Source organism: Podarcis liolepis (assembly GCF_965112155.1).
Source record: "Podarcis liolepis genome assembly, chromosome: 15".
In the NCBI taxonomy this organism is placed as follows: Eukaryota; Metazoa; Chordata; class Lepidosauria; order Squamata; family Lacertidae; genus Podarcis; species Podarcis liolepis.
Genome location: NC_139566.1, coordinates 3100630 through 3124714, shown reverse-complemented (window position 1 = coordinate 3124714; position 24085 = coordinate 3100630). Strand labels below are relative to the sequence as shown.

General features: G+C 47.3%; 1 protein-coding gene and 1 long non-coding RNA gene across 2 annotated transcripts in view; one reads left to right on the top strand and one right to left on the bottom strand.

Annotated features, from left to right (window-relative positions):
* LOC310694452 overlaps positions 1-7099 on the bottom strand; it is a 79274-nt gene extending 72175 nt beyond the window's left edge. The window contains exon 1 of the long non-coding RNA XR_014519717.1: positions 6477-7099. This is a non-coding gene — a long non-coding RNA (uncharacterized lncRNA). The remainder of the gene's footprint in view (positions 1-6476) is intronic.
* On the top strand, positions 1051-23930 carry LOC310694205 (neuronal acetylcholine receptor subunit alpha-7-like). Its single transcript, XM_083477204.1, has 10 exons — positions 1051-1441; positions 8545-8684; positions 8893-8937; positions 9313-9422; positions 11906-11985; positions 15210-15377; positions 16648-16842; positions 17961-18047; positions 19827-19936; positions 21418-23930. The coding sequence occupies exons 1-10, from the start codon at positions 1390-1392 to the stop codon at positions 21922-21924; spliced, it is 1494 nt and encodes a 497-aa protein (XP_083333330.1). The 5' UTR covers positions 1051-1389; the 3' UTR covers positions 21925-23930.
* Positions 23931-24085: the final 155 nt, after the last annotated feature.

The window sequence follows — 24085 nt, the reverse complement described above, 5'->3', positions numbered from 1 at the left end:
GTTACATATGCTTCAGGTTACAGACGCTTCAGGTTACAGACTCTGCTAACCCAGAAATAGTACCTCGGGTTAAGAACTTTGCTTCAGGATGAGAACAGAAATCGTGCTCCGACGGTGCGGCGGCAGCAGGAGGCCCCATTAGCTAAAGTGGTGCTTCAGGTTAAGAACAGTTTCAGGTTAAGAACGGACCTCCAGAACGAATTAAATTCTTAACCCGAGGTACCACTGTATTGCTCTTGACAGCTCAATCTTTGACTCCCTCGGTCAAAGCCATGACCCAGGGTGCGGTCGCTGTCATGCACTGGTCCAAATCTTTCTCCCGGTTTATCTCTCCAGGTTATCTTCTCATCAATCTGTCTACCTTGCGTATCTATTAGTGACAAGGGGGATAAATTGAATTCAGTTCGTGCTTAAAGGCAAAACTGCCTGATTTTGCACTTTATGAAACAATGCGCGAACCGAAACTCTGCCGTCCCTCGAAATTCGTACTTCCCCGAATTTTTGCAGCGCAGCTGTCCAGCCAAGTGCTGTGATTTAAAAATGCACCAACTGGGACAAAGTGTGCATAAAAACGCGTATATTGGTGAAGATAACATGCAGAAGTGCAGTAAATCCCTGGAAGTTGATTTGCAAAAAAAATGTCCCTAATAGGAGAACATGAGTATCGGCAAATGCACATATGGATAAATGAGCCCTGAAATGTTGATGTCTTTTTGCGAGGAATAAAACCAGGAGACCGTGTGAAAATGTGGAGAAACGAACTTGAGATTGGAAAAAAAAAAACGAGCAACGCCGGAGAAACCGAAATGGACAGATTCATTCATCCCTGATACCCATCTGTAAGATTCTGTTGATTTAAGTTCACAATTATTGTGGGGAGATCAGCTCCTTTCTGAACTTCCTTTGGCGTACACATCTACATGACTGCACTGCAATTTACTGTACCTGCCTCTCTCTTTCAATCTCTTCTTCATCTCCTGTTTGCCTAATCTCTAATGGTCTTTTAATGTGTGTGTGTGTGTATGAGAGAGAGAGAGAGAGAGAGAGAGAGAGATGCCATGAAATTAATGCCCCTTTTAAGTCCCATTAACGCTGACCTTCTAAAGAGCTCATGTGGCTCTTAAAACCTCTCCAGCCAAAACAGCACTGAAATGATTGAATTAATGAGAGCTGAAAAGCATCCAGTGGGCAATGATGATGTTTCATTCTCCTCTCTCCATCCCCTCCCCAGCCTCTTCTAAATAAAGATTCTCGCTGTTTCCCTCGGTGAGTGAGCTGTGCGTCCTCCGCTGAGCCAGTACAGAGCGCGATGAGGAAAGCAGACTAGTTGGCACCAGCTAGGGGGGTCTCCCGTTGCCCCCTTTTCCTTTCCGCGATCCGGTTGCGGACATGGAACCCTCTGCCCGGATTTGTGCCCTGAGCATCTTCCTTCTCTTCCAAGGTAACTTCCTCTCTTTATTATCTGTGCCCCCATTTCTCTTCCCCCTCCACCACTCCCCTGACCAGGTATGCAAAAAATACCCCTCATTTCTTTTCCCTGCCATGAAACACAAGAAACCGAAAACCTCAGAAAAAGGCAGAGAAAAGCAGGTCTCCAGCTGTTTTCAAGAAGGATTTTCCAGGGTGGATTGGACGAGAGATAAAAAGCAAGCCGGGAACCTTTTCCAATCTCCCAGGGCTTTGAAACAGGTCTGGTGTTTTTCTGAAAGCTTTTGTCTTTTCCCCTTATAAACTGTGAGATCTTTTAGCGTTTTAGGACTAGATATTATTGATCTTCCAAGATGTCAGGAAAACCCCACTTTCTGCCCTATGATTTCAAGCCGGAGTCAGGACGAAACCCCTCTCTGTTTCCTGTCCTTACAGAGGGATAAAAAATGGGGCCTGGGTTGGTTTCTTATAAAACCTCATTTTTTTCCTTTCTCTCCTCGGCTTTTACGGTTTGCAGGAATAAAAGCAAATTTGCCTGGGTTGTCTAGCTTTCCCGACTCCCCCCCCCTTTCCACTGTACCCCCACTACCACTGCCTAGCTTATTTCATGCTTGCTGAGTTTAATTTCATACATAGCCTCCGTTTCTTCGGAAGGTGGGAGAATGCGCAGGCTGCCTTGTCAGTTTCGTTTAGGGTCTCAAGTTAAAAGGGGGTCCGTCTCCTCATCCTTTTCCACCCGCCTCCCTCAGTCTTGTTCCAGGATGGATCTGCCCGGTGTGTGTGTGTGTGTTGTTGTTGTGTCAATAGTGGGTGTGTGGGAAACTGCACAGCAAGGCTGTTTCTGCCATCCCAACCTCTCACAATATACAGTGGTACCTCAGGTTACAGACTCTTCAGGTTACAGACTCTGTGAACCCAGAAATATTACCTTGGGTTAAGAACTTTGCTTCAGGATGAGAACAGAAATTGTGCTCTGGCGGCGCGGCGGCAGCAGGAGGCCCCATTAGCTAAAGTGGTACCTCTGGTTAAGAACAGTTTCAGGTTAAGAACGGACCTCCAGAACGAAAAAAACACCTGGATGAATACAAGAATACAAGATACAGTGGTACCTCAGGTTACATACACTTCAGGTTACAGACTCCGCTAACCCAGAAATAGTACCTCGGGTTAAGAACTTTGCTTCAGGATGAGAACAGAAATCTCGTAGCAGCGGCAGCAGGAGGTCCCATTAGCTAAAGTGGTGCTTCAGGTTAAGAACAGTTCCAGCTTAAGAACAGACCTCCAGAACGAATTCAGTTCTTAACCCGAGGTACCACTGTACTGGAGGTTTGCGTTTTCTGAAATTGGCAGGACGGTAGATTCCGAACACAGGAGGAATGGCGATTGCTTCAGCTTCAGCGGCGCTTAATTTATTTATGGGATTTGCAGGTTCTGGCGGCCGAGGGGCTGAGACGCTTTTCAGGAGGGATCAGGGAAAGGCGTATGAAGAGGAAAGGGGCCTGTCAACACCTCTTTATCCCTGGAGCATCCATGTTCAGAGGCAGCGCACCCTCTGACTCCCAGGGGGGCTGGAGGGAATCCACAGGGGGCAGACTGCCCCCTTCCTGGGATCATAAGCGCATCGCAAGCTTCCTTCTATGTCCAGCTTCCTTGGGTGTCCGTGGGGCTGTGAGGGAAGGAGGAAAGCTTCACCCACTTTCTCTTTGATTTATTTTATTTTGAATTTTATTTATTTATTAAAGTTCTTACGTTACATCAGTAAACATCATCATATTACACCACAAGGCTTATTATACTATAATTTTCAACATGTATACAAAGTTTGTATACTAAAAGGAAGGAAAAAAGGGCAAAAAACTATTCCAAAATCATATCTATACCAACACTTTGGACTGGCTGTCTAGCCTGTTGTATATTCCTTTTTTTCAAATGAATGTACTCTTATTATTGCATATTTCTTTACATTTTATCTAATACATTCCTGTATCAATATGTACCCTTGGTCTTCTTTCCCAACTCAGTCTCTCTCCAACGTCAATCAAATGCTAGCGTAGATAGCGAACCTTTACTGCATTTTTGAACATATATCTTATATCTATTCCACTTTTCCATAAATTTTTGTTTTGAATTGCCTCTCAGGCTATTTGTCAACTGCGCCATTTCAGCAAATTCTTGTAGCTTGTTATACTAATCCGTTATTGTCGGGGCTTCTTCTTCCTTCCACCCCTTTGCCACCAAAGTCCGAGCTGCAGCCGTTGCGTATAAAAATACCTCCCTAAAGGCATTCGGAATGTCCCTGCCAACAATACTTAACAGAAATGCCTCTGGTCTTTTTAGAAAGGTTATTCCAAACATTTTCTTTTTTTGGAATAACCTTTGGAATAACCTTTCTAAAAAACTTTACCCACTTCCTCTGTGCCATGTGTAATTTTATACGCTTCTGTCGTGCCACCTCTTAACATTTTCTCTAAACTAAAAAGTTGGAAGGGCCCTCGAGGGTCATGTAGTCCAACCCACCTTCAACTTAGGAATCTCAAGTATTGCGTCCGGGACAGATGGCCGTCCAACCTCTGTTTAAAAACTTCCAAGGAAGAAGAGTCTGCAGCTACCCGAGGGAGACCGTTCCCATACCCCCCAATATTTCTTCGATGAAAATAGGGACGTTCCATTCCATAATGATAATTTTACTCCTTTTATACCCCACACATCTTATTGGGTTGCCCCAGCCACTCTGGGCAGCTTCCAATATATTGAAAAACATAATAAAACATTAAACATTTTTTTAAAACTTCCCCATACAGGATTGCCTTCGGACGGCTCCGTGGTCAGATAACTCCATACCCTCCAATGAAAATAGGGACGTCCTAAGCAAAAGCGGGACATTCTGGGATCAAATCAGAAACTGGGACGGCTTCTCTAAATCAGGAGCATCCCTGGAAAATAGGGACACTGGGATGATCTGCGTTCCCTCCCTGCGAGAAGTGAGATTACAGGGAACCAGGCAGAGGGCCTTCTCGGTGGTGGCACCCGCCCTGTGGAACGCCCTCCCACCAGATGTCAAAGAGATAAACAACTATCTGACATTTAGAAGACATCTAAAGCAGCCCTGTTTAGGGAAGCTTTTAATGTTTAATAGGCTATTGTATTTTAATATTGTGTTGGAAGCCGCCCAGAGTGGCTGGGGAAACCCAGCCAGATGGGCAGGGTACAAATAATAAATTATTATTATTATTATTCCACTGTCAAACAGCTCTTACTGTCAGAAAGTTCTTCCTGATGTTTAGTCGCAATCTCCTTCCTTGTAACTTGAATCCATTGGTCTGAGTTCTGCCCTCCAGAGCAGGAGAAAACAAGCTTGTTCCATCTTCCATGTGACTAAGGTGCTACTGGACATTTTTTTATATATTTCGATCACGCCAGACCAACCTACCTGAATCTTTGAGCAGTTAACATTAAAAAGCAACGACCCAGTACATAGACACTGATCTGTTTCTGGTTTTCCGGCTAAGCTTTTTTCATCACAGCAACCTAATTTAGGGAGGTTGCAGACAGAGAGATTCCCTTTCGATGCTGCTACAGTCAGGCCCGTCTTACCCATAGAGGCTAGTGGCGCGGGGCGCCAGGGCGCCATGTTCTGGAGGACGCTAGGCGAGAGTCCGGCGAACACCGAACGAGTGCGCTGAGTGAGCGAGGGTGCGGGTGCCCCTCCCGTTGAGCGCTGGCTTGGTTTTTTCCCTTTTAGCCTGCAGGCGCTGAATTCTGCGGGGCGCTAGAAGGCTGAAAGGGAAAAAAACAAGCCAGCGCTCAGCAGGAATCATAGAATCCTAGAGTTGGAAGAGACCACAAGGGCCATCGAGTCCAACCCCCTGCCAAGCAGGAAACACCATCAGAGCACTCCTGACATATGGTTGTCAAGCCTCTGCTTAAAGACCTCCAAAGAAGGAGACTCCACCACACTCCTGGGCAGCAAATTCCACTGTCAAACAGCTCTTACTGTCAGGAAGTTCTTCCTAATGTTGAGGTGGAATCTTCTTTCTTGTAGTTTGGATCCATTGCTCCGTGTCCGCTTCTCTGGAGCAGCAGAAAACAACCTTTCTCCCTCCTCTATGTGACATCCTTTTATATATTTGAACATGGCTATCATATCACCCCTTAACCTCCTCTTCTCCAGGCTAAACATGCCCAGCTCCCTTAGCCGTTCCTCATAAGGCATCGTTTCCAGGCCTTTGACCATTTTGGTTGCCCTCCTCTGGACACGTTCCAGTTTGTCGGTGTCCTTCTTGAACTGTGGTGCCCAGAGCTGGACACAGTACTCCAGGTGAGGTCTGACCAGAGCAGAATACAGTGGCACTATTACTTCCCTTGATCTAGATGCTATACTCCTATTGATGCAGCCCAGAATTGCATTGGCTTTTTTAGCTGCCGCGTCACACTGTTGGCTCATGTCAAGTTTGTGGTCAACCAAGACTCCTAGATCCTTTTCACATGTACTGCTCTCAAGCCAGGTGTCACCCATTTTGTATCCTGCAGGTTCTTAAGTTCTTACCTGGAGATGTCAGGGGTTGAATGAGTCCCATTCTGCTCTAATACTGAGCTATGGGACTCCCTTCCCAGGGTACCTGCTGGCTCGCATCATCCCCTGTGAAAAATCCACATGCCATGATTGCACCAAGCGATGAGAAAAATATATAGATAGAAGCAGACCTGTGTAGCAAAGGTGTGCGTCTGTAACATGCTTTCTACCAGTAAATTCTGATTTTGCACACATTTGAGAGTAAGTAAAAGGTAAAGGGACCCCTGACCGTTAGATCCAGTCGTGACCGACTCTGGGGTTGCGGCGCTCATTTCACTTTATTGGCCAAGGGAACCGGCGTTCAGCTTCCAGGTCGTGTGGCCAGCATGACCAAGCCGCTTCTGGCGAACCAGAGCAGCGCATGGAAACGGTGTTTACCTTCCCGCCGGAGTGGTACCTATTTATCTACTTGCACTTTGACGTGCTTTTGAACTGCTAGGTTGGCAGGAGAAGGGACCAAGCAACGGGAACTCACCCCGTTGCGGGGATTCGAACCGCCGACCTTCTGATCGGCAAGCCCTAGGCTCTGTGGTTTAACCCACAGCGCCACCCGCGTCCCACATATGAGAGTTATCCCCGCTTATTCCAGGTAACTATGTGTAGAGGGGTCACGGCTTTTGGAAAGCGAAATGAATAGTTGAATTAGAAACAAAACAATAACAGTGGCGACAACGATGGGATCAGAGTCGAGTTTAGAACTGGGGTCTTCCTGACCTTATAAGCTCATTGCCTGTTCTAAACGAAGCAGCGATCCAGGCCTTCAGCTCCACGGTTTTCGCAGCCTCCAATCTTCGGCTTCATTTAAAGCTTCAGGCCCAAAGAGGCTCGTTCGCCGCTGTGGCAGCTTCAAGACTCTGCTAGCAGCAAATGACAAGCAGAGAAGCTCACGGATGCCCTGCAGCCATCGCCCAAGGCAGTGAAAATTCGGAGCCAGGCGGAGATGGAAGAAGCAGCCCCAGGAGACAGGACTCACAACACCCCTGTTGCCCCAAGGAAGGAAGAAAAACAGTGAACCAGTAAAATGGACAAAACGACTTAAGCAGACGCACACAAGAGGTGGAAACAGGAGCAGACTCATGCATTTGAAACACTCCTGTATTCACGAGGGTCGCTGTCTCAGCATAAATGCTCGCTCTTCTGCATTTGGTTCTGAAATAAAAAAATGAAGGTCTTATATATATATAATAAAAGTTCACAAATGTACCAAGCAAACACATACATAAATATATAAACCGCATGTCTGAAGCAACACAGGAAAAGAGCCCTGGAACCAACTGACCAAATTATTTCTCTGCAAGGTCGAAGGAAAATGGAAAAGCCTCCCCATTGTCTTTATGTTCACAAATCCTGTCTGAAGGGTATGTCTGTGTATGAATAGGGTGACCTGACTCAGGAACTAAGTAGTTATTATTACAAAGGACTGGCCAGGCTCCGCAGGGTATCCAATCAAGTAAGCATTAACAGGTAACCTGCCAGACAGGAGGTAAACAAAGCACTCAGATTTCTGCTGTAGACTGCCTTTTCTGTGATGTAGGTATGATGTTTCTGGGGGTGGTCTTGGACTCCAAGGCGGGCAATTTAAAATGTCATATAAGGGCAGACACACCTTTGTTCTGGGTCCTCCTCCTTCTCCTGCGTGTGAGGGGAGCACCCTGTTGCAACAGCTCAATAAAGATCAGGCTTACGAGCTGCTTTGCTTCTCAATATTCTCTGGTTGGCCTCTGTTATTTTCTCTGACCGATGGAGAACCTACAAAAGACTCTATAAGGACTCTTGTGTCCCCCATAAGGGAATAAGCGCAGAATTTTCATTTATTACAGTACATTTTTCAACAGCCTGTCCTACAATGAACTAACTGGAGAGGGCTATCGTTGCCTAACAGCCACCACGGCTGAGCTCTGTGTCCAAAATGAGGCAGCGATGCTTCTGAAGGCCAGATGCTGGAAACCTCAGGAAGAGAGAGTGGGTCTTGTGTTCGAATCCTGTTTGCGGGTTTAACACAGGCAATCTGGTCGGCTGCTGTGAGAACAGGACGCTGGACTAGACGGGTCTGAAAGATCTTCATTGGCTCCCAGTACGTTTCCGAGCACAATTCAAAGTGTTGGTGCTGACCTTGAAAGCCCTAAACGGCCTCAGCCCAGTATACCTGAAGGAGCGTCTCCACCCCCATCCTTCAGCCCGGACACTGAGATCCAGCTCCGAGGGCCTTCTGGCGGTTCCCTCCCTGCGAGAAGCCAAGTTACAGGGAACCATGCAGAGGGCCTTCTCGGTAGTGGCGCCCGCCCTGTGGAACGCCCTCGTACCAGACGTCAAAGAGAAAAATAAGTACCAAACTTTTAGAAGACATCTGAAGGCAGCCCTGTTTAGGGAAGCTTTTAATGTTTAATAGGTTCTTGTATTTTAGTGTTCTGTTGGAAACCGCCTAGAGTGGCTGGGGAGGCCCTGCCAGATGGGCAGGGTATATAATAATAATAATAATAATAATAATAATAATAATAATAATAATAATAATAATAATTCTCATACCCCTGTGTGATTTGCAGGCTCTCAAGGAGGCGTCTACCAGCGGCAGCTGCTGAAAGCCTTGATGGAGAATTATACCCCCCTGGAAAGGCCGGTGGGGGATGACGCACAGCCCATAACCGTCCACTTCACCCTGAGCCTCATGCAGATCATGGATGTGGTAAGATCCTGAGCCTGGACAGGCTTATATGAAAACAACGCACATCAAATATATCACTTTCCCCTTCCCCTCCCCTGTCCATCTTGGGGTTTTCCTTGGGGACCTGTACATTATGCACTAGAGATCTTTCCCTCCTTATTTGCCCTCTGAAGTTCCTCAATGCCTCACTCCTGAGGTTTTAACATTTCCCTTCCCCTTTTGTTTGCAGGATGAGAAAAACCAAGTTTTGACCACCAATGTCTGGCTGCAGATGGTAAGGTCATGGCTTACGGGGGGGCAGAGAAACCAGATGTACCTGTTGTATCGCGGCATCGACTGCGTTGTATCAGTAGCCCTTCTTCTGATCTTAGCAGCTGACCTCTTGCAAAGCTCACTTTGCTTGCTGCTTTTGTTTGTTGCAGCTGAGCTCTTGCAAAGCTTACCTTGCTTCCCCGCCAAGTAGTGGTAACTATTGCAATGCCTCGTGTTGCTTCAGATGAAGCTCACCTGGGGTGGGAGAACAAACGGGCCCTTAAATATTGGCAACTTCACCTTAAACAACAGCAGCAACACCCTAACCCTTTCCCTAACCAAACTAAACATTGGCAGGGTCCCATCAACGCTGCTTTTTCTCACCCCCCCCCCCCAGTACTGGTACGACCACTACTTGCAATGGAATGAATCGGAATACCCCGGCGTGAAGACTCTGCGGTTCGCCGCTAACCAAGTCTGGAAGCCCGACATCCTTTTGTACAACAGGTGGGAGAAGCTCGTAGCTGGGATATTTTGTGGTGTTCGCTGGGTGGGTAATAAGTTGGGCTTCTAAAAGAGGCAGGTGGCCAAGTCAACCAGTGGTCAAGGAACTCCCTTCTGAGGGAGGTCCAGAGTGTGGCACCAAGGCAGCAGGGCCTTTTTGGTGTTGGCTCCAGCCTTGCAGAATGCTCTCCCCAATGAAGCCCACCTGGTACCAATAACAGCATCCTTTTGGCACCTGCTTAAAACGTATCTTCCCCCTCAGGCGTCTGATGGGTTAGGGCTGCTTCTGGTGTCTTCGGATGGGTTTTGTGTCGCTACCTTTGTGTTTGCTACCTTTTCATTTGGTCTGTTTTATCGGCTTTCGTTGTAAATACATTGTTCTCTCTCCCCCCCCCCCCGCTCCCCTGGTATTTATACTTCTGCGTTTTGTAAGGCTCTCAGAGACTCGTTACGTGCCGGGTGATGAATCAATTTAACAGAGAACAACAACATAACAGATATCTTGTAGCAATGGCTGCAGGCTTAAATTCTGCAGGATCTGATTTCTTTCCGCAGGGCCTGTAAGACAGAGTTGTTCCGCCTGGCCTTTGGCTTGGAATCAATTTGATTTCCCCTCCCTCTTTCTTTTTTCCTTTCTCTTCCTGTGATGAGGCTGCATTTTAATGTTTTAATGTTGTATTTTAATCTTGTTTTTTAAGTTGTATTTCAATCAACTTGTTTTATTATTGTTTGTTAGCCGCCCTGAGCCTAGCCTTGGCTGGGGAGGGCGGGGTATAAATAATAATAATAATAATAATAATAATAATAATAATAATAATAATTACAGTGGTGCCCCGCAAGACGAATGCCTCGCAAGACGGAAAACTCGCTAGACGAAAGAGTTTTCCGTTTTGGAGGTGCTTCGCAAAACGAATTTCCTATGGGCTTGCTTCGCAAGACGACAATGTCTTGCGAGTTCCTGCTGGTTTTTTTTCCTTTCCCCCCCTTTTTCTAAGCCGCTAAGCCGCTTATCAGCTGATCCGATCAGCAGATAAGCCGCTAAAAGCCGCTAATAGCCGCTAATCCGTCAATGGGCTTGCTTCGCAAGACGAAAAAACCGCTAGACGAAGAGAATCACAGAACGGATTCTTTTCGTCTTGCGAGGCACCACTGTATTGGGGCAAATCCCAGCCTTTCCCCCTTGAACTGAAGACAGATTTTCTCCAGGGAGACAGTGGCGTCTGGCCCCTTAGGGCAAATGGGTCACTGTCCCACCAACCTGCCTGCCTTCTGCCTGCCTTTCTTCTTACATCCGGCCCAAGGGGGTGGTCCTACTCTGTCGCCTTCCCCCTTAGCCTCAGTGTTGCCCCTTGCAGAACTCAGCAGGGTCAAAACTAGAATATGCTAGACTGGCTCTCTGGTGCCACCTACTGTTGGGCTCCCTACCTTCCGCCCCATCAGTCTCAACGGTCACCAGCTTATATCCCTGGAAGGAGAGGAAGAGAATTTCATTCCTCAAGAGGCTTTGCACCTAGACTTTGGAGCGACCCAGAGTGGTTCGCCAGGTCCTAGCACAGGACTGTCACGCAAGCCTTTACGTCAGGGGTCAGCAAACTTTTTCCGCAGGGGGCCAGTCCACTGTCCCTCAGACCTTGTGGGGGGGCCAGTCTATGTTTTTTTGGGGGAAATGAACGAATTCCTGTGCCCCACAAATAACCCGGAGATGCATTTTAAATAAAAGGACACATTCTAATCATGTAAAAACATGCTGATTCCCACGGGTCGGATTGAGATGGCGATTGGGCCGGATCCGGCCCCTGGGCCTTAGTTTGCCTACCCCTGCTTTACGTTCTCTGATGGTTAGTTGAAGCAACTGGAAAGAAATCTGATTTAACATGCTTAACATAGAAAATTGAAGGAAAACCACATGAAGATAATCTCTGGATGGTACTTGACGCCAAGTAAACTAGCAAAGTAAACTAGGGACGTGGGTGGCGCTGTGGGTTAAACCACAGAGCCTAGGACTTGCCGATCAGAAGGTCGGCGGTTTGAATCCCCGCGATGGGGTGAGCTCCCGTTGCTCAGTCCCTGCTCTTGCCAACCTAGCAGTTTGAAAGCACCTCAAAGTGCAAGTAGATAAACGGTGTTTCTGTGCACTGCTCTGGTTTGCCAGAAGCGGCTCAGTCCTGCTGGCCACATGACCTGGAAGCTGGACGCCGGCTCCCTCGGCCAATAAAGCGAGATGAGCGCCGCAACCCCAGAGTGGTCCACGACTGGACCTAACGGTCAGGGGTCCCTTTACCTTTACCTTTAAACTAGCAAAAATGTATGTCAGGTACATGCTGGAAATGTAAAGGAAATGTAAAAATGCGAAGGTACATTTTATCATATGTTGTTGGACATGTAGAGTAGCTAAGGGGTTTGGGGCGATGATATATAAAGGAACGAAATCTGAATTCACTGAGCTTCTTCAACTCTCCCCCTCCCCTTCTCCTCCCCCCCCCCAGTGCCAATGAAGAGTTTGACTCCACGTTCCACACCAACGTCTTGGTCAACTCCAGCGGCTACTGCCAGTGGCTGCCCCCAGGTGAGAGGCGGACGGAGAGATCCAGAGGCAGATTGGGTGCCACATAGCGGGAAAGTGGTATCTTTTGCTAAAGGCAAGGTGGTTCTTTTAAAATGAGATTCGGAAGTCATACAAAACACAAGGGAGTGAGAAGATGATAAACAGCAAGCAATATATACCGTATTTTTCGCTCCACAAGGCACACCAGACCATAAGGCGCACCTGGCTTTTAGAGGGGGAAATCAAGAAAAAAAAAATCCCCCCCCCCCAGGCCCAGAGCTTCTTGGGGCTGCCAGGGGAAGCCCGGGTCCCCCAGCCCCAGAGAGCAAAGAAGCCAAGACAGCGAGCGGGATCCATCCCACTGGCTGTCTTGGCTTGTGCCATAGCAGCGCGCAGCCTCTCTGGCCGGAGGGGCTGCGCGTGGCTGAAGAAGCCAAGACAGCGATGGATTCTGCTCGCTGGCTTGGCTTCCTCTTTAGCCGCGCGCAGCCCCTCCGGCCGGGAGAGGCTGCGCGCGGCTATGGCAATATACTCACCTCCCGCAAAACCCCCACAAGAATCGCACACCCTTTAAGGAGCGCACGGCTCCTGCGGGCTTTTCTACGAGGAGGGAGAAGGGACTGACCGGCCGCGTCAGTCCCTTCTCCCTCCTGGGGAAAAGCCCGCAAGAGCCGCGCGAAGCTTGTGTGTGGCTCTTGGGGGCTTTTCCTGCCTGCCTCCCCCCTGCATTCGCTCCATAAGACGCACACACATTTCCCCTTACTTTTTAGGAGGGGAAAAGTGCGTCTTATGGAGCAAAAAATACGGTACATACCAAGTGAGTGCTTTAATCTGCCACTCGGAAGCCCTAAAAAAGCGGCAAAATGTAGCCTCAGTTTACGGTCAATCAGTGGGAAACTCTTCCCACAACTATCCAGTTTATAGCTAGCCAGCCCTTATGGCTTGCCCGACTGGCTACAGGCAGATCATTCAGGGCCGGGTTTAGGTCTGATGAGCCCCTAAGTCACTGAAGGTAATGGGGTCCTTTATATTATTATTATTATTATTATTATTATTAATAATAATAATAATAATAATAATAATAATAATAATAATAATTTATTTGTACCCCACCCATCTGGCTGGGTTTCCCCAGCCACTCTGGGCATCTTCCATAGAAACAAAAAAACACTAAAATATCACACATGAAAAACTTCCCTGAACAGGGCTGCCTTAAGATGTCTTCTGAATGTCAGGTAGTTGTTTATCGCTTTGACATCTGCTGGAAGGGCGTTCCACAGGGCGGGCGCCACTACCGAGAAGGCCCTCTGCCTGGTTCCCTGTAGCTTTCTCGCAATGAGGGAACCGCCAGAAGGCCCTCGGCGCTGGACCTCAGCGTCCGGGCAGAATGATGGGGGTGGAGACGCTCCTTCAGGTATACTGGACCAAGGCCATTTAGGGCTTTAAAGGTCAACACCAACACTTTGAATTGTGCTCGGAAACATACTGGGAGCCAATGTAGGTCTTTCAAGACCGGTGTTATATGGCCTTGGCGGCCGCCCCCAGTCACCAGTCTAGCTGCCACATTCTGGATTAGCTGTAGTTTCCAAGTTACCTTCAAAGGTAGCCCCACATAGAGCGCATTGCAGTAGTCCAAGCGGGAGATAACCAGAGCATGCACCACTCTGGCGAGACAGTCTGCGGGCAGGGAGGGTCTCAGCCTGCATACCAGATGGAGCTGGTAAACAGCTGCCCTGGATACAGAATTGACCTGTGCCTCCATGGACAGCTGTGAGTCCAAAATGACTCCCAGGCTACGCACCTGGTCCTTCAGGGGCACAGTGACCCCATTCAGGACCAGGGAGTCCTCCACACCAGCCCGCCCCCTGTCCCCCAAGAACAGTACTTCTGTCTTGTCAGGATTCAACCTCAATCCATTAGCCGCCATCCATCCTCCAACCGCCTCCAGGCACTCACTGGAGCTGTCCAGCTGTCCTTTGTCAACAACAAATTGTTGCTGTTTTTGTGTGTTGAACATATGCCATATGATAATTTAAGGTCCTAATAGGTATCTAGAGCCATTTGCACATCACAAAATATGTATTTTATCAAAGTACCATGCTTTTCTGTGTATAAGACTATGGTTTTTTTACTCTAATGTTCAAAATCTGGGCTCGTCTTATACACGGATAGTATCTCCCACCCCATTTTCTAAAATGGGAATCCCCCAAAATAGGGGGCGTCATACATGGGGGGCGTCTTATAGAGGGGGAAATGTGGCAATTGTTGAACTGAGATACAATTAAAAAGAAGTATATTAATAGTGAAATAATTATGAAGCTCTAACATAAAATGATTGGGGGGCCATTATTTACACCATAGGAGCCTACACAACACAAAACACTGTTGCTGTATGTACGTTTTATTTTATTGGTTTTTTAACTTATATTTTGGAAATGTACACCCAGCCCCTCCCCCTTCCCGAGGGTCTGAATCCCTATTCGGAAATCTCCAAAATAATGGGGCGCTTTGAAGCATTTATGTCACCCATTACAACAATTAAATGTTAAATTAGAGCTCCCCCTGCGGACGACTTCTAAAAAGCAGAGTTTTTTTGTAGCAGGTAAAAACCAGTATAATGATCATAAATCAGGCAAGTCAAAAGTCCGTTTTGGGGGCCTAATCCAGCCCACTGGTCGATTTAATCTGCCTCCCCATGGCAGTATATGTCCTGGGGTAAAATCCTAAAAAAAGTTCAACAACTTTTGGGTAAAACTGATTTTCCAATAGAAAACATCCAATTAAATATCCAATCATAATACTTCAATTAAACTAAAAAAACCTAAAATAAAAAAGATCAAATTATAGTCTAAATTGTATTTATTAATTTCTCGCGGCTCCCCACGGTCTTAGTCCTGCTTCTCTTTGTTGTTTCCATATTTTCCACATCTCGATTTTAAGGCTTCATAATAAAAAGCTCAACAACTTCAATCCTAAAAAAGTTTTGGTTGGCCCTCACGCATGCTCACTTCGTCAAGTCTGGCCTTCTTTGGAAAAAGTTTGGGCACCCTGTCATAAGCCCTTGTTTCCGCCTTTCTTTTCCATTGCATTTTGGCTACGTATATAATTTCTGTTTGTAATAATAATGATAATGATAATAATAATGATAATAATAATGATAATGATAATGATAATGATAATGATAATGATAATGATAATAATAGTAACCTTGGTGTGGCTCATTTGGCCCGTTCCCCCTGCACCAGGCATCTTGAAAAGCACCTGTCGAATCGACGTCCGCTGGTTCCCCTTCGACACCCAGAAGTGTGACCTGAAGTTTGGCTCCTGGACGTACGACGGCTGGCTGCTCGACCTGCGCATGCTGGAGACCGACACCTCTGGCTACGTGGCCAATGGCGAGTGGGACCTCATGGGTAAGGGGGAACCGCCAGCAAACCCAGCGCCAAGCTCCTAGCCCTCATGAGGTTGGGTTTATTATTATTTTAGACAATAGGGCTCCTGCGGCCAGGGATGGGGCAAGGAGTTCAGCTTTGTTCTCATGTAAATGCAAAACTGCCTTGTTCACGCTTTTTGAAAAACAGTGCAAACTGGAACACAGTTGTTCCGCCTGGCCTTTGGCTTGGAATAATTTGATTCCTTCCCCCTCTTTCTTTTTTCCTTTCTCCTTCTGTGATGGAACTCCTATTTGGGGACTTCCCTGGCTTTTTTCTGGCCCATGTAGGGCCAGTCTGGATAGTTGGTGAAGACTTGACTTTTTTATCCCCCCAAAAGTTTTTGATTGAGTTTCCACTGAAATGAGGCTGCATTTTAATGTTTTAATGTATTTTAATCTTGTTTTTTAAGCTGTATTTCCATCAATTGTTTTTATATTTGGTGTTAGCTGCCCTGACCCCGGTCTTGGCTGGGGAGGGCGGGGTATAAATAAAATTTATTATTATTATTTACTATTATTAATATTATTAGCCTTCTTAATTTGCACTTAGCAGGGCAGTTTTACAGCCAAGTCGGGAGCACAAAATTGCATCTGCCCGGGTAAAACATGCACATAAATGCCTATATATGAAGCCCGGTGCAAAGTCCTGGGCCTTGCAGACTTGGGTAAATGTGAGGGGCATCAGTTGGGACAGATTTCTTAGACTGGCATGACCAAATCAAACTTGTGAAAATTCCCTGTAAAAGGTACCAGAGGCCAATTGACCTCATACTGCACACAGAAATCTCTGGAATGCTGTTAAACCATCTGCTGTTGCTCAGCAACCCCGGAATGGGAGGAGAAATTCAACTGAGTACTCATTTAAACCCAAACTGACCAAATCCACACTTTACAAGCCAATACATGAATTAAACAAAGCCACCCTCCCAAATTCACACTTCTCCGAATTTTGCAATGCGCTTCTCCAGCTGAGCGATATTTATGATATTTTTGCATATACTGCGGTGAAGCGTGCATAGAAACGCATATAATGTGCAAAAAAAAATGTATTAGGAAATCGCTTTGCAAAAATGGTGTGCGGCAGGACTTTTTAAAATGCAAGTTTGCAAACTGATGTGGGCATGTGGAGGAGAACTGAACCTCAGGCTGGGGGGGGGGGCCAAAAACCTCCCCATGAGAAACAGGAAGAAACTGAAACGGATTGATTCTCTGGCGCACGCTGACTCCCCCTTCCTCCTCACCTGCTACAGGTGTGCCTGGCAGTCAGAACAAAGTGTTCTACGAATGCTGCCGGGAGCCCTACCTGGACGTCACCTTTGCGGTCACCATGCGGCGCCGAACACTTTACTATGCCCTCAACATGCTGGTCCCTTGCCTCCTCCTGTCAGCCATGACCTTCCTGGTCTTTCTCCTGCCAGCCGATTCTGGAGAGAAGATTTCCCTGGGTGAGCAGAACAATTCAAGCCGAACAATTATGCTAATTATTGCCTGTGTGGTTCCCCCCTTCCACTACCTAGCACTTTTGTTGTTGAGTCGTTTAGTTGTGTCCGCCTCTTCGTGACCCCCTGGACCAGAGCACGCCAGGCACTCCTGTCTTCCACTGCCTCCCGCAGTTTGGTCAAACTCATGTTTGTAGCTTCGAGAACACTGTCCAACCATCTCGTCCTCCGCCGTCCCCTTCTCCTTGTGCCCTCCATCTTTCCCAACAACAGGGTCTTTTCCAGGGAGTCTTCTCTTCTCATGAGGTGGCCAAAGTATCGGAGCCTCAGCTTCAGGATCTGTACTTCCAGTGAGCACTCAGGGCTGATTTCCTTCAGAATGGATACGTTTGATCTTCTTGCAGTCCATGGGACTCTCAAGAGTCTCCTCCAGCACCAGAATTCAAAAGCATCCATTCTTCGGCAATCAGCCTTCTTGATGGTCCAGCTCTCACTTCCATACATCACTACTGGGAAAACCATAGCTTTAACTATATGGACCTTTGCCAGCAAGGTGATGTCTCTGCTTTTTAAGATGCTGTCTAGGTTTGCCATCGCTTTTCTTCCAAGAAGCAGGTGTCTTTTAATTTCGTGGCTGCTGTCACCATCTGCAGTGATCATGGAGCCCAAGAAAGTAAAATCTCTCACTGCCTCCATTTCTTCCCCTTCTATTTGCCAGGAGGTGATGGGACCAGTGGCCAAGCACCCCCAAACTTGGTCCTCCAGCTGTTTTGGGACTACAGTTCCCATCATCCCTGACCACTGGTCCTATTAGCTAGGGATGACGGGAGTTATAATCCCAAAACAGCTGGAGGGCCAAATTTGGGGGTGCCTGGCCTAGCAGAAGCCCCGGCGTTCGAAGCTCTTTGCAGATATTATCTGAGTGGATTCTCACAACAGCCTCACGAGGAAGGTTGGTGTTTGTTGTACCCATACTGCAGAAGGAAGGACTGAGGCAGAGGAGTGTGGACAAGCCAGCTGAGCCTCCTGGCATTTTTTCCTTGGGATGTTGTTGGTTTTTGCCTCTTTCACTTAGACGCTCCTTCTAACCCAGTGGAATAACAGCCTGTTTTCCCCCCTGACAGGCATCACCGTTCTCCTCTCGCTCACTGTCTTCATGCTGCTTGTGGCGGAGGTTATGCCGGCCACCTCTGACTCCATTCCGCTCATAGGTATGTACGGGAGGGAGATCTGGAGATGGATTGGTTTGGCCAGGGATGGGCAGACCTTAATTGTGCTCTCTGCTCCTAAATGTGATGGAGCCAGACAATTAAACCCCTGTGTTGCAAACAATTATCAGTAATATCCAAGGCAACACAATGACCAAGTAAAACAATATCAATATCAATATCAATATCAATATCAATATAAACTCTTTATATAATCTATATGGAACATAGAACAATATGAAAAACCAAATAAACAGAATCTCATAAATCTCTGAAAGCAAGTCTTATAAGTCTTGTTATGTTACATAACTGTATGACCACTGCTCCATAGATATTGTTGTTATACAATTCCATTGACCATATATAGATGGGTTTATGAAGCATTTTTGTATCCTTCTGCTGTGCCGAAGAAGAATTCCACGAAACAGTGGGTATATCTGGAATCACTGTTCACTGCGTCTGTTTGCGGACCACTTCAGCAGCGTTGGACATCCTAAAACAAAGCTTTACGGCTTGCTTTCATGAGATAAGAATCTGACCCTTTGCTCTTCTCAGAGACTTGCATAGTCTACAAAGACTTTCAGAGACTTATAAAACTTACTTTCAGAGATTTATGAGATTCTGTTTATTTGGTTTTTCATATTGTTCTATGTTCTGTATAGGTTATATAAAGAGTTTATTTTGATATAGCATTATGGTACTTGGTCATCGTGATGCCTTTGATATTACTGATTACTACTGCTCCTAACGCGGGTGGCGCTGTGGGTTAAACCACAGAGCCTGGGACTTGCTGATCAGAAGGTTGGCGGTTCGAATCCCCGTGATGGGGTGAGCTCCTGTTGCTCGGTCCCTGCTCCTGCCCACCTAGCAGTTCGAAAGAACGTCAAAGTGCAAGTAGATAAATAGGTACCATTCCGGCGGGAAGGTAAACGGCGTTTCCAGGTGCTCCTCTGGTTCGCCAGAAGCGGCTTAGTCCTGCTGGCCACATGACCCGGAAGCTGTATGCCGGCTCCCTCGGCCAGTAAAGCGAGATGAGCGTCGCAACCCCAGAGTCGGCCACAACTGGACCTCATGGTCAGGGGTCCCTTTACCTTTACCTTACTGCTCCTAAATGTGATGGAGATAGGTTGCCATGGGCACTTTGTACAGGTTTAGAGATCATAGAATCGTCAAACTGTAGAGTTGGAAGGGACTGTGAGGGTTGAGTCTACCCCCTTGCAATGCAAAAAAGCCCCTGATCCCTGAGATATACTGCTCCTGTACCTGGAAGTTCCATTTAAGCCTCACATCTGTCAATACACCTGTCCCTCTATGGATTTATTCATTCTTAGTTGCCTGCCAGCGGAAGGCAGGCAAATGTTATAGAAACAATAATTAGGATATCACTGCTAGGTAGGGATGAACAAACCTGTTAGTTCCAGTTTCTCGTTTTCCAGTTTGCCGCTGTGTCGTTTTTTGTTTTTAAAAAGCAAACACAACATTTCATAATTGTTTTACTGCACATCTTTGAATAGACACAATTTTGCAAGCAAATTCCCCCAACCCATTGCATTTTTGTATGCTGTTCTCAGGAAAATATATTCCTTTTCCTGCGACTTTCCCCCTAACATATGCATTTTCGTACATATTTTGGTTGCAAGTAGTTTCGGAGGATTCGTTGGTTAGTGTTTTGATTCAGGAAGTGTGAATCAGGCAGGGTGTGATCCTGCAAGATCTGCCCCCCACCTGCCTTGCCCTGATGTGCACTCCAGAATCCTCTGAGTCCTTTCTCTCTGCCTCTAGGACAATACTTTGCCAGTACAATGGGCATGGTCAGCCTCTCTGTGGTCGCGACAGTCTTTGTGCTCCAGTACCACCATCACGACCCGGACGGCGGCTGCATGCCCAGATGGGTAAGCGCTTTTAAAAATCCGTTTTCAGAATCGCTGCTTTGTTTATCACCTAGCGCCTTGTATCCAACGTAGGCGACATTCACGGCACTCCTTTTATTTTTCTTAAATCGTTTTTTTTAATTTTCCAATAAAAAACATCCAATTAACATATCAAATCATAATCCAATAAAAAAGCTAAAATAAAAGAAGACCAAATTATCATCCAAATTATAATTATTAATTTTTCGAGGCTTCTCATAGTCTGGACCTTGAAGCATATCTCCAAACCTCAATCCTGCTTCTCATTGTTTCCATATTTTCCACATCTCAATTTTAACGCTTTAAACTTCTCCGTCTCTGGCTCTGCGGCATTCCTTTCAAAGCACTAGGATCCCACCATAAACACTGTCGTGGCTTCCCCCAGAGAATCATGGGAGCTGTAGTTTGTGACGGGTGCTGAGACAGGTTGCTAGGAGACCCGATTCCCCTCACAGAGCTACAACTCCAAGAGGGGAATACACCTCTCTTTTTCACATATGTAATAAGAGCGGCTACGATTCTCTACACACAAAAATGGAAGATCCCACCAAAGAATGGGGAAGTGAGGCAATGGATTATGTAGAACTGGTCAAGTTAACAGCCAGATTAAGAGAATCTAGCGATGATTGCTTTGTGGAAGGCCGGAAACACTTTTTGGACTACAGTGGTACCTCTGGATACGAACGGGATCCGTCCCAGAGCCCTGTTTGCATCCTGAAGCGAACGCAACCCGCGTCTGCGCGTGCCGTGATTCGCTGCTTCCGCGCATGTGTGTGACGTCATTTTGAGTGTCTGCGCATGCGTGACCGGCGAAACCCGGAAGTAACGCGTTTCGTTACTTCCGGGTCGCCACGGAGCGCAACCCAAAAATGCTCAACCTGAAGCAACTTCAACCCGAGGCATGACTGTATTTAACTTGTGATCAACTTCACAAGAAGGATTTGAAATATGAGCAACGGGAGGAATTGGAGAATGCAGTATGGATGGGATGGTATAAAAGAGAAAAAGGTTTTGTGCGGCAGAAGGTGAGAAATAAGAACACCATGGAATATGGGATGGGAAGCTGGAAAAATGTCTTACGTATGGAAGCGTGCATGTCAATTTTTTGAAAATTTAATCTCAATTTATTACAAAAAAAGGAAACCACCCACCTCTCTTTCCAGGGGATTCTGGGAATTGTAGCTCATCCTCCCAACTCACAGCACCATTAACAAATGATAGTTCCCAGAATTCTTTGGGAGAAGCCAAAATGGTATCATAGTGCTTCAGATGTATGGTGGAAACTTGGCCCAAGAGCATTTATTGGTTTCCGAGTTGTTGACCTTTCCCTGATGATCCGCTCCCTCTTCCCTTCCCTTGTGGACCCACCCTCCTTTCTTGGCTCTGTAATAAACGGGGTCCCCGTTTCCCCTCAACCGTAAACTCCGTTCCCTCTCCTTTATCGTCTTGCTGTTTCCACGCAGGTCCAGGTGGTGGTGTTGCAGTGGGGAGCCTGGCTTCTGCGCATGCGCCAACCCGGCGAGGACCTGGTGGGGCGGCCACACTGCGCCCCCAGCCTGCTGAGTTGCAGCTCGGACAGCAGCGACGGCGGTGGCTCGCCGACCCGGCAGGCCCGTCTCCCCGTGGCACTGCCCAACGGCAACCTCGCCTACCCCGCAGCGCTGCTCCCGGCCAAGCCCCCCGACGTGCCGCGCCCGTTCCTCCCGTCCCCGGAGCTGCCGTCCTCCAGCCCCGAGGAACTGCTTGCCGCGCCTGAGCTGGGCCGCATCCTGGAGGAACTGCACTATGTGGCTCAGTGTTTTCGGGGCCGCGACGCTGCCCAGGCCGCCTGCAGCCAGTGGAAGTTTGCGGCGGCCGTCCTGGACCGTCTGTGCCTGGTCACCTTTGCTCTGGTCCACATTGTCTGTTCCATCGGTATCCTCATGGCCGCGCCCAACTTCCCCGAGGCCATCACAAAGGACTTCCTGTGACGCTAAGCCCGCAAAATGGCAGGTTTCCCCGAAGCCTAGGTTTTGGCGTCTTCCTCTCACGGCAGGACAGGTCTTTCCAACATGGCTTCCCTCCCTAGCAGTAGGATGTTGCTAGAGGCTTCCGGCAAGGAGTATCCGGGACAATTGAGGACAACCGGCCTTACCGGCCAGAACTTCTGACCCACTTGTGAACGCTGATCTGCTGAGTTCTGTGTGCTCATCAGGAGGACCAAACGGACTCCGTACTGACACCCCTGTCCTGCACGCCAAGTCCATAACACTCGCCCTGAAGGATTTCATATCATAGCTGTCAACTTACAGATTTGAAAATAAGGGGCCAGCAGCCTTGAAAATAAGGGATCAGCAGCCAAAATAAGGGATTTTCCAAACACAGGTATGTTCAGCTTCTGAGCCCCTCCGAGCCAAAGGCAGAAAGCCCAGCCAGCAGCCAAACGAAGCCTCAAGCGGTGGTTCCCACAGCGCAGCAACCCGGCAAAGGGGACGCAGCAAGGAAAACCACCGTCACCTCTCTGCTGGGAAGCGCTGAGCAAAGGTGAGTCCCCAGGCAACGCGGCCGATTTGATTGGCACAAGGCATGCAAGCTCCACCCCCCAGTCGTTCTTAGACTCCTTATTGGGTGAGCAACGCAGCCAAGCAACACAGTTGGAGCCTCCCTCCTCCCTGGCCGGCAGAAGGGAGGGAGAGGAGCTGCTTCCTTTGAAACCTGGGAAATTTAAGGGACATCATCAATAAGGGACAGCAGCGGGACACGGCGCTGGGATAAGGGGCTTTCCCGCCAAATAAGGGACGGTTGACAGATATGTTTCAGATTCAAACTTCCTCTAGAATTTACCACTCATTGTTTTTCTGAGAGGGGCCTATTTGAGCCTGAACGCCACGGATGTCAAGAAGGCCTCATTCTCCGTCCTGCCCCGTCGCTGCCGACCGCAGAGCCATTTCCCTTCTGCTGCAGTTCATCTTCCGCCAAAGAATAGGTTATCTGTCTCGCTGCCCGCTTTGGCGAAATTACATAATATATATAATGAATTACCCCGGCATTATGTTACGCTTGACCCCGTGCATTTCGGTGAAAATGAAACATAGAGCAAATGGTGTGTTAATCGTCTTGTGGCATTTACAGACCAACAGCAGCAGCAAATACCACTTGCATTTGCTGTCTCCATTTCCCTTCCATTCTTGGGATGACCAAGTGAACATGGTCCACTTCCATGCCTGGAACTCCTAAATCAGTTTGGGACCCCTGACTTGGTTTATAAACCCTGGAGGAGGTTTTCGTGGAGACTCTTTTATAGCAAAGGAAACTAAATCGATTCACATGTCTTTGTGTGTACACATCCTGCAATGGATCGTGGCCAGGGATTCAAGCCCTGCCCCAGCAGCCTTGAGCCAAGGCCACACGGCCACTCTCTCTGCCTCAGTTTTCCTGGGCTGTAAAATGGGTACATGCCAAGCTACTTTCTTGCCGGGGTCTGCTATGAAGTCAAAGGATGCAATGAAGTTTATGAAAGCGTTTTTGCAACTGACGAGGTTCGGATTCACTGAATGTGGGAATGTTTTTATTGTGTCACACAGTACCAATCTTCTCGCTTCGAAAGGCAATGCTATGAACATTCGTATGTTCACAGTTTTGTGTATGTTAACAAGACATTGCTAAATGTCGTGCCAAAAGGAAGAGGGGGTATCTTTCCATTTTGATGGTTTGTTTGTGATCTTTCTGATTCCCGCCCCCCCCCCCCCGGTATAGTGTGTTACCATTTATGGTGGCATATATATAAATGAATTTTTTTAACACTTGCCTTCCCAGGAGGACAGAGAATGTTAGCCAAATCAAGTACACCTTTTCTCTTCTCTTTTCACAACTTTTCGTAACTACTACAGTACCTCTAAGTGATGGCAACACAGATTGGATTTGCTTTTCAATTAATTTTATTTAGACAGAAAAAAATTAAATTATTAAAAGTGGCAATAAATAATCAATAACTTAAGCATTGATATTGTCTGAAACATATAATCCAACTCTTGGTTTTTTCTTAAAATTCCTCATCACTAAAAGTTCTTCTGATTTTGGGGGTTCCCCCCCTTCTTTATTTTTTTCCTCATTTTTTCCCTTTTCTCCTTCTAAATAAAATGTCCAAGTAGT